Source organism: Sinocyclocheilus rhinocerous, unplaced genomic scaffold (assembly GCF_001515625.1).
Source record: "Sinocyclocheilus rhinocerous isolate Xijiao unplaced genomic scaffold, SAMN03320098_v1.1 scaffold68, whole genome shotgun sequence".
Taxonomy (NCBI): Eukaryota; Metazoa; Chordata; class Actinopteri; order Cypriniformes; family Cyprinidae; genus Sinocyclocheilus; species Sinocyclocheilus rhinocerous.
This window is the reverse complement of record NW_015666487.1, coordinates 1,169,446-1,179,848: the sequence shown is the minus strand read 5'-3', so window position 1 is coordinate 1,179,848 and position 10,403 is coordinate 1,169,446. Positions and strand designations below refer to the sequence as shown.

At 36.9% G+C, this 10,403-nt stretch overlaps 1 protein-coding gene across 1 annotated transcript in view; it reads right to left on the bottom strand.

Moving 5' to 3' along the window:
• Window positions 1–318: 318 nt before the first annotated feature.
• LOC107732364 (transcriptional protein SWT1-like) overlaps window positions 319–10,403 on the bottom strand; it is a 19,874-nt gene continuing 9,789 nt past the window's right edge. Inside the window, exons 14-17 of the mRNA XM_016543659.1 lie at window positions 7,333–7,399; window positions 6,738–6,805; window positions 6,555–6,596; window positions 319–1,362 (exon numbers count right to left, since the gene is read on the bottom strand). Of these exons, the coding sequence (XP_016399145.1) occupies window positions 1,275–1,362; window positions 6,555–6,596; window positions 6,738–6,805; window positions 7,333–7,399 (265 nt within the window). The 3' untranslated portion in view covers window positions 319–1,274. The remainder of the gene's footprint in view (window positions 1,363–6,554; window positions 6,597–6,737; window positions 6,806–7,332; window positions 7,400–10,403) is intronic.

The window sequence follows — 10,403 nt, the reverse complement described above, 5'->3', positions numbered from 1 at the left end:
ATGACTTAGAATAAAAAATATATATATGATTTTCCTTGTCCATCTACAAGTACCTACCATTAAAGAATTAAAAACACCGCAAAATAATTTAAATACTGTAATCATGTCTTTTGACCTCAATGACCTACACAACTCAGGCATAGCCTTTACCTTGCTAACGTCATTGAGCATTGGAGTAATCTCAAGAGGGACATCATCACTGTTCCCATAATGCCTCTCAATTTGTGATGTCACAGTGCTGCCTTACAAACCAGAAACCCAGATTAACATCCTTGGGTTTGATGTGACAAAAAAAGAGACAAGTCATTGACGATCAAATATTTTAATCAAAATGCAAATAGATGTAAAGTAAAATAGAATTGAACTATTCACACTTTAATACAATTAAAACAATATTTATGCATAGATACCATTCCACATGAAATCAAAGAATATGAATAAAAAAATAATCTGTCATAAATGACTGAGGATCATGTTGGTGCTGGTATTTCATATGCAGTGACAGAACTAAGAATAAGAAATCACAGCAGCTTATCAGACCTAACAGTGTAAGTGTCATAATTAACTTGTGACGAAATGTACCTTCTTAGAATCATGGAACAAACGAGTGGATTTCAGGATAGTTTCCAGAAGGGCAGCTAGACTGGCACCCAAGAAAATTGGCTTTTAACACATGACTCACTGTCGCACTCACTACTTACTGAAAGCCTCGCAGCACTGAATGTCGTGTGAGACAGTGTCATGAAGTAATACTTCTGTTTCTGAACACATAATAACCTGTTACCACAACAGCTCCTGGACATCAGGAGGATTTCAAGTGGCACAGCAGAAATTAAATTCCACATTCTTCAGTATAAAACACCAAAACCACCAACAAACCTATAACAATTTTTTAGTCATCACTAAAACAGTGTGTTTTCCCGAAATGGGGCACATTACTTATAAAGTAAGGTGAATAAATAATCCAAATAATTTAACACAATTAAAAAACATATCAAAGTTTAGAACTACAACATAAGAACTAGAACATAATCTAACTTCTGTTATATAGACTAATAGCCCTTGATGCTTTTGCATAATAAGTCAGGGTCATGTGACTGACACACTGACTCTGCTGCAGGTTGGTACAAGGACAGAGGATCAGTAGGTTGGTGCGCCTTTGGTTCCAGCAGATTATGACTCTGCTATTAAAACCAGGTCGGGGTCCAAAGGAGTCTGGTCAGATAGTAAGTAGACAGTTGGTTGGGTCCAAACATGGAAAGTCAGGTGGTAAATCAGGACCAAGAGCTCAGATTAGCAGCACAGTGATCTAGATTCGCACACAGCTCAGACAGCTGCGCACCACCCACACACAGCTTCTCCCTGCAGACACACAGACACACACACATATATAAGACTTCTCTACCATATTTGTATGGAAGCTTATTTCTGTCACGAAATATAACATTAAAGGCAATTGCGACTTTTCTTTTTATAATTCTTAATTTTTTCTACACACAAAAAAGTAAGTTATTCTGTAATTATTATTATTCAATTATTTCTACTGAAAAATAAGAGCATACAAGTTTGAAACAACATGAGGATGTGTAAATGATGGTAGTTTTCATTTTAGGTGAACTATACCTTTAAGTTGGAAAACATTCTTTATTGTTCTTCTCTATTTAATAGGAATAGAAGCAGATAGGATGAAGGTCGCAAACAGATCAAGCGATGAAGATCTGATCTACCTAAACAGTTGTGAGTGTCCCTGATTGTCCCTGCTGTTTCACTTCACACAGGATAACTTCCGCTACACTGCCTGTGGTTCCAAACAGGAAGTGGATGTCTCGTACGCAGGAAGTGAAAGAGGTCAAGAGAAGGTGGCTGAAGAAATTACTTTGCAGAGGACACTTCAAATATTTATGAAGTTATTTTTTTTTAACTATAATAATGAATGCTGCAGTGTCTTACTGCCAATTATAAGGGTTCTTCTTTAACTAAAATTAAAGTGTTTACATCAGAGGGCAAAACTGTATTGTCTTTCTGGTGGCACCATGTATTTTGGCTGTGGTACACTCCAAAAGGGCTAATTATGACAGATTTTGATGTAAAAATCCTACAGAAAATTGTAAATGCACCTCAGGAAACAAACAAAAAAAAATTTAATTCATGACCCCTTTAATCCAAGGCAAACACACTCTAAAATGGGGTGCTTTTTATATCTACAGGAAATGCTTTACTGACTACAACGAAATTGTTCCTCATGTTTAATACTAGCGTTCATGGGAGAGGAAAGGCATTTAAACAATTGCAGAAATCTCTTGAGTCACAGTCACACAGGCCGCTCTCTCTCCCTGGCACAGTGGTTCACAACTGACTTGAATGAAGGCCATTATTGTGTTACTTTATCTCTCCTCCCTCTCTTTCTTGCAACCTGTTGCTGCTTGTTGCCTTGTTTTGTTTGCAACGTGTGTGAATGTTGCAATGGATGTTACATAACTACCAAAAAAATGAAGGAATGCATGCACTTGTCTTTCTCCAGTGCAAACCCTCGCTGAGCTGGTTTATATAATGAAGGGTATGGTAATGGTGGAAATAAAGACCTGGTCTGGACTGGAATGTTGTCTTGGCTCATTTCAAAACAATTACAGTTCTGTCTGAAAATACATTCTGTATTTTGAATGTTCTGAAGATACATTGTCAAATGTAATCTACATTTTTAAAAAGAATATCAATTTTTCATAATGTACATTACAATGTGACATAGCATTTATAATGATTTATTTTAGTTTTAGTGTTTTACGATTATTTATTTAGACAAGATTGAATTATAATATTGGCCATAAAATGAAAATTATCATCAGTGCATCTCTAATACTTATAACCACTATACACTATACTATTCAAAAGTCTAGGGTTAGACTACACTTTTGAATGTTTTTGAAAGAAGTCTCATGCTGATCAATGCTGCATTTACTTTATAATAAACAAATTATGTAAAATTGTGAAATATTATAACATTATAAATTAAAATCAGAATCAGACTTCAGAAATCAATCTAATATGCTGATTTGGTGCTCAAGAAACATTTCTTATTATTATTATCAATGTTAAAAAAAAAAAAGTTGTGCTGCTTAATATTTTTGTGAAAACTTGTATTATATTTTTATTCTTTGATGCATAGAAAGTTCAAAATCACGGAAGGGTTGACATAGAAGTGTTTTTTTCGCAGTCATATGATGTTGCTAAAAATAACATTATTTTGTGTATTTGGTTACGTGAGTCAGAACTGCTGGCATTTTAGTCTAACGTTACTCTCCCAGGATCAGTAAACAGTCTTCCATAAAATGCGCTGCACACATCTGAATATTTGGGTTGAACTGTTCTGGAACAGTGTTGTAAATACAACTTAACCACTGATTTCTAGTCGTGTCCTCTTTTGGAAGGCCAAACAAAGTAGTTTCGCTTTCACTAAAAAACACACAGCGTCACACACGGCGGGCTAGAGTGAGGAACGGCCAGCGGGCTTGAGAACGGCACGGCCGGCGGATTCGACGAAGGAGCGGCCGGCGGGCTTGCGGCAACCACATGTGACGACCCCGGGCTGGACTCCGCTTCGTCCACGGTGAAAGCCGATCCAGCGATCGACAGCGCGAAGTTGATGTATTTCCTCAGCGACCAGCACGGATCAGCTCCAGGCATGACGAAGCGGATATCGTCCTCTTTTGGAAGGCCAAACAAAGTAGTTTCGCTTTCACAACGAAACACACAGCGCCTTCACGACATGGCGGCGGCGGCAACAACAATACTACAGCGAGAATGAAAGTTACGCCTTCTTTCTTTGCGTGAACATTTGGGCGGTGTTATGCAAATCTTCCCACACTAAAAATTATGGGATGTGGTTTGTGGTGAACACATAAAGGACTCCATTCCTTCAGCCTTGCAATTATCCGCTTCACAACAGTGCTGCCATGGCAACCGTACAACATGTGGGCAGCTCCCCTTCAGCAGCGAGAAAGCCAACAGACAGCTGAATGAATGCTTTATGAAGCCAATTCTTAACAAATCAACAACAAAACAGAACATAACACCGCAGTGACGGTACTCGCTCGAAAACAAAGACGCAACACTGAACATCAGACAAAAGCTGCAGCAGCGTCTCAGCCATCACGAGTTGACAGTCAGCGCTGTGTCTGGTTGCTTAGATATCAATCCCTGTTGTGAGATTTAGCACCTAGAGACAAGATGTTCATGAACATCAATGAATAACAGTCTTTCTGGTACCGCAAAACATATTCTGGTGCTTTTATCTACAGAATAACTCTGGTAAACTTAAGAGATCACCTTAAGGAATCTTTAGTCCGCAAATCAATATTACATGAGATGACGGCCCAACTGATTTCTAAAGTCTTTCTGAAGTTATGAAATGTTCAGAAAGCCGATGCAAACACACTGAAACCATATATAACAGGTCACATTGACACACAACTGATAATGTATGTTTCATGTGCATTTGTGGGGGTTATGACACCGCAGTTTGGTCACATGACCTGATCATTGCGTCTTTGTGCATTAGCATACAGTACCTGCCAGTTCTGATCAGGCCCATTAAAGTATGCATTTGACACACGTGGATTAGTGCGTGAAATGAGGTCACAGAGTTCTTGTGTGTCGCGGCTCATTGACCGAGCTGAGGTAAGTGAGCTCCTAAAGATCAGCTGTCAACGGCTCCACAAATGTGTGTCTGATCGTGTAGCTACACTTGACTGATAAGGTTAATCAACGAACTTCTTCTTCCGCCCCGAAGACACAGACTCACAAAGCCTTGACAAACACACGCAGAGTCAAAGTTTGCAAGCAGCAATCCTGCTTAATAAATAATTACAAATCACAGACAAGAAACTGGAAGTGACGGTGCAAACATGACACTTTGTAAAGCATCCCAATTTAATGGCTCAAAGAACAAAAACAAAGTTTTAACACGGCCCAGTATAAAAATTACACTTTGTGAATATTAATCATTAAATTAAGTGACTTTGCTCTGGAGTAAAGTAACTTAACACACATTTTCATAAGCCATGCTTCCACTGTAGTAGGACTGGTTAGTTACTAGGTTAGTTAGATTAGTACACACCACAATTCATTTCAGTAAATAAGATAGGCCTTGAGCAAAGCTTTTCCCTAAATACAATCTGCAAATTACAGCACACTGAATTCGGAATTTTGCAATTTGCAAACATACAGAACACTATAAAAATGTTGCATTATAATTATGATTGACATTTTTATAGAATTCTTCTTCTTTTTTTTTTTACATTATACGACACTGAAATACATCTATAGCTAAAATCCTAAGAGGTATAAATGCTACAAAAGCTTAAACATTTACATTTAAGATTGTTAAATATTTACATTTGAATGTTCATAAACTAATGATCTGTTATAATATTTGCACTGTAAAGCAACTTTGAGGAGCTGAAAGTTGCTTTTTAAAATAAAATTATTATATTACATTGCAATGACAACTGCTTTTTTTAACCTCAATACAACACGGATATGCTTGCGACACATTAATACAGTATTACAGTGTATTTATTTCACTTTTTATTTTCTAACGGTCAGATTCCTTATCCCAAAATTCCTGGGAACAATTCATTAAAAAAAATTGTGGTGTAATCTGGAATTTGCATGTTAACAAGAAAAACTGCCATCAAATAGCCTGAGGTCCTAAGCTCCTCTCGCTTAATTAGCCTCTTCTATAGTAAAATGATATGAAACCACATCCTAACGCAAATTAAATATTTACAAGCGCAATCACATTAGAGTCTTTATATACTGAATAATTATCATTCATTTGTATCAGTCCTCATTAGCCTGGGGCATCATCATCAAAAACATTGGTGATATGAAAATCTTTGAGACAAGATAAAACATGCTTATGTTCTAGTTTCACAAACACCTTTGTACACTGCTGGGAATAAATTGTGAAATAACCTTACCAGAAATGTGTATACTGGATAACGACTCAGGGGAAAGAGGTGATGTATCATTAAATGCACTCTATGTATCATTAATGCCTTCCTCAGTGTTGAAGTGTGATTTAGAGCACACAAGAGGAGCGTTTTCAGCATAACCTGTTATTACACAGGTGCAATATTAGTGAGAGTTATTACACAGAATGCAGCGCAATGTCAAAGCACTTGATCTATTCATCATAAGGACCTAAACTCGGTACACATAAAGCTCACTCGCTTCTCCAGTTTGCCTGATATTAACATTCAGTGACACAGATTATGTGAAGCACACAAATCTCAAGTTTAATTAGTATAGAAGCTTATTGCCCCTAAACTTTTGAACGGATCACCAAATTGGATTTTAATATCACATGTACACAACGAGCAATGAACAGATTAAGATTCACTTTTCCATTCAACCATGCCAGGCGTAATGTCTAGGATTCCCAGAACCGTCTTCTGAGGTTTGGTTAGGATTATGATGCAATAACGCTCTTAAAGCAGAAACTGGTCCTCTGAGACAGTAGCTACCTGCTGAGGCCTGCTGAAGCTAGCACTGACCTGAGAACAGCATGCTGTGCTCCAGCTGAAATGCCGAAAGTGCTGAAAGTGGGCGGTGTTGAAACAATCAGAACAGAACAACTGCATTACGCACGTAGCCAGGTTAATGAAAGCAGTAAAAGCTGCGAGTATGAGTTGCAGATAAGCTAATGAGTCTGATCTATCTCATGACTCTTAACTAACCGGTATTCCTGTTGAGACACGCAATCAAACAGGTCCCTGGCAGTGAAACGTGGCTCCATAGCCGCAATCTGAAAGCAGAAAGCACATCTGTTAACGTAAAGTACACAATGTACAGCCCAACACACACGTACTGCATAATCACTGCCTTAGATTTATGCTGAACGTACTGTTGATCACAGACTTCTTAAGTGGTTATATATCAAAAAGTCCCCAAAATTGTTTTTTAATTAATTAATTAATGGCTGCTAAAAATTCCGTTTTGACATCAAAGTAATAAATTTATATATATATATATATATATATATTATAATATATTAAAATAGAATTGTAATATTTCACAACATTACCGTTTTTAAAAAACAGTCAAATTGGTGGGCATGCATTTATTTTTTAAAAATCTTACAGACTCCAAAATTTTGAATGGTAATTTATAAATAAATATATCATATAGTTACATTATAGTATTACAGTAATATATAGAACTTACATCATTTTCTGTCACCAATTTCTCAACCTTTTGTTGTTCCATACCATATAACCATTGGCATGACTAGTCAAAAGGTGGAAATTATCTTTAGTGGCCTTTTTTTCTTACCTCACTGGTCTGAATGAAGGAGAGAAGTGACTGTGCATCTTGAACACTGCTTTCCGCTGATAACAGCCTGTGGGAGGGGAAATCTTTATCAACCTTTAATTTTACTATCACTTATATACATATTATACTCTCCTGTGCAGTTACTAGAACATTAAATGTGTATAATATTTGTGGTTATTGCCTGATATACCAATAAGAATCCTGTGTGTGCTTTTAAAATGCATCAGTGTACCAGAGCACGCTTGTATGTTTAATATTAAGCAGAAGTAAAGAGGCAGCTTAAGATTACAATGAATAAATGTATCAGATGAATCAGTGAATCTATCAGACAATCATTTGCAGGGTAGTGTTTTCTAGTGGTGAAAGATCTGAGCTGATCCTTGAACTATCACTTCTGTGCCCTTGAGTAAAGGTTGCCCCAAGGAGACTAACCCTGTAAAAAGTGACCTGTAATTGTGTTTGGATCAGAAAATGCGTAAATTAGTAATCACTGCATTTACTCATTAACAATCAGTGTGATGTTAGAACAGAGGGAAATTTAGACAGTCACAAACACTCTAATTATAGACAGAGTGTCTAAGATACTTGGACATGTTACTAACATGTTCAAACATGTCAAGACTGAGATCTGTTTCAAACATCCAGCGATGAGGAAACAGCATAACTGCAAAAGCAGGAGCTGTTTCTGCTATGTAACAAAGCTGTGGATCTACATGTAGTACAAAAATTTGGCGTTGGTAAGATAATTTTTTTGTTTTTGAAAAAAAAAAAAAAGTCTCATGCTCAACACGATCGTATTTATTTAATTAAAAATACAGTCAAATACATTTAAAATTAATATATTTTAAAATGTAATTTACTCCTGTGATGGTAAAGCTGAATTTTTTAGAAACCATTAATCCAGTTGTCAGTGTCACATGATTCTTAAGAAATCATTCTAATATGCTGTTTTGGTGCTCAAGAAACATTTCTTATCATTATCACAGTTGAAAACAGTTCTGCTGATTAATATGATAAATAAAAAATTCCAAATAACAGCATTTATTTCAAATAGAAAACTTTTGTAACACTGCAAATATCTTTGACCAATTTAATGCGTCCTTGCTGAGTAAAAGTATTTATTTAAAAAAATAATACTGACACCAAACATTTGAACAGTGGTGTATATCGAAAATTAAGTGATTATCACTAGAAGCAAAATATTCAATATATAAAATGCTGCGTGAAGTCAAACCTCATTTTATATTCAGCATTATGTGTAATAAAATAAAATAAAATACAATCATTTAGTGAACGGGAAGAGCTGTTTGTCTTCCTTTCACTGCATCATGCCAAACATACCTTTTTTTCAACAATTTCTAAGTAGGTCACTACATTATTTTATATTGCTTAATGCAAACTACAGTATATTTGCATAGACTGTGTTGACACAGCTTCACAGTGCAATTTCACTGTAATTTCCACTGAGTTCAGAGCGTCACGTAGTAAAAACAGGCACAGTGCCAAAACTCTCCCTGCAGTGTTGCTTCTGTTACGCAGCATTGTGCTGCCTCCATGTGCAGTGCGAATACTGCAACCTGTTAAAATAAACATGTGCTGCTTGCATGCTACCATGCAGACCTGCTGACAGAAAATACAATCATACAAACACATTACACTGAGATATTTTTCTGAATAACCTTCAACAGATCCAGAGAAAGCTGAAAGATAGAAAGAGAGAAGAGATGGGAGAAACTGGGGGGGACTCCAAAGCATGGAGAGCTTGGACTCCAAAGGGAGGGAGAGGGGATGAGGAGGAGGAGAGAAAGAAATGTGGAGAAATTCAAGAAGCAAGACGAAGCAGGGAGCAGAAAGAAAAAGCTATTTCAGCAAGAAAGCTTGAATTATGCATGCTCTTCCTCATTCAGGGGCGCAGGAGGACAGAAAAGAATAGTGCTGTGCATTTGTGTGCGTGTGTTAGCTCTGATGACTCATCTGTCTGCTTTCTGCACATATAAATGAGTCTAGCTGTAACCATGGAGACAGCACCTAATCTCCCTGCAAACCTTGTCATCCTGCTTTCTCAGAAACACTAAACTGAAAGGAAGGGGAAACGCAAATTCACAACACTGAAACGCATGAGTGTAAAATTATATAGGGTTGATGGGTAAATGGTGACATCACTGTCAGACAGATGATTAATATAGTGGAAAGCCATATGCTTATATCTGATCGTGACTCAGATGGAGAACACTTAAAAAAAATCAAAGTGCTTGACTTGACTCTGGCCTTATTCATTAACTCACACTTCAGTTTGGAATTTCTTTTCTTTTGCATCTTCCTCCAAACGCAAACAATATAACCATATTCAGTCATAATTTATGTCAAAGACTAGAATAAAATGAACAAGTTTGTGTGCGAATCAATTTTTATGCACTGATGCACGAGTGTGGCGTCTTGTGTGAGAATAAAGGAGCATACAATCAATTAGACGGACAACGCAGCACAAGTTTCACATGACAAATCATTAATTTGCATCAAGTGTACGTCTCCTCTCTCTCTGTTGAACAAAAACCTCATGGTGTAGCATTTAATGCACTGAGACACAATAATTTATTGTGCAAAACAATAATTCACTTCATGACCTTATTAACCAGAACTGAGCTGACAACACAAAATTGAGATCTTGATACATGCTACCATATAAGAGTTTAAATTTATTAGAGACCTTATTATTTATTAGTGATTTACATATTTATTAAGAGGCTGTGAATGATACAAGAAGGAAGTTTAATATGCCAGTGAGGCAAGTTATAGCTACTATTACACTGCAACATAAATAGCTGTATCTGTGTAACTACAGCTATGACACGCTCCACAGTTTCTGCTCGCAAGACGCAGACAGAGATCTTAATTTAGAGGAAAAATTGCCATGTCATAGTAAAATCTCTCTGCCTACTGCTATGAGCGGCAAAAGCTGCAGGAATGCTGAGCAACGGGAGTGAGTCACACAGATACACTCACACAAGATCAGGGGAAGGATTTGAAAATGAGTATGTATTGATGATTATGAGGATAAAGACTGCCCCCCC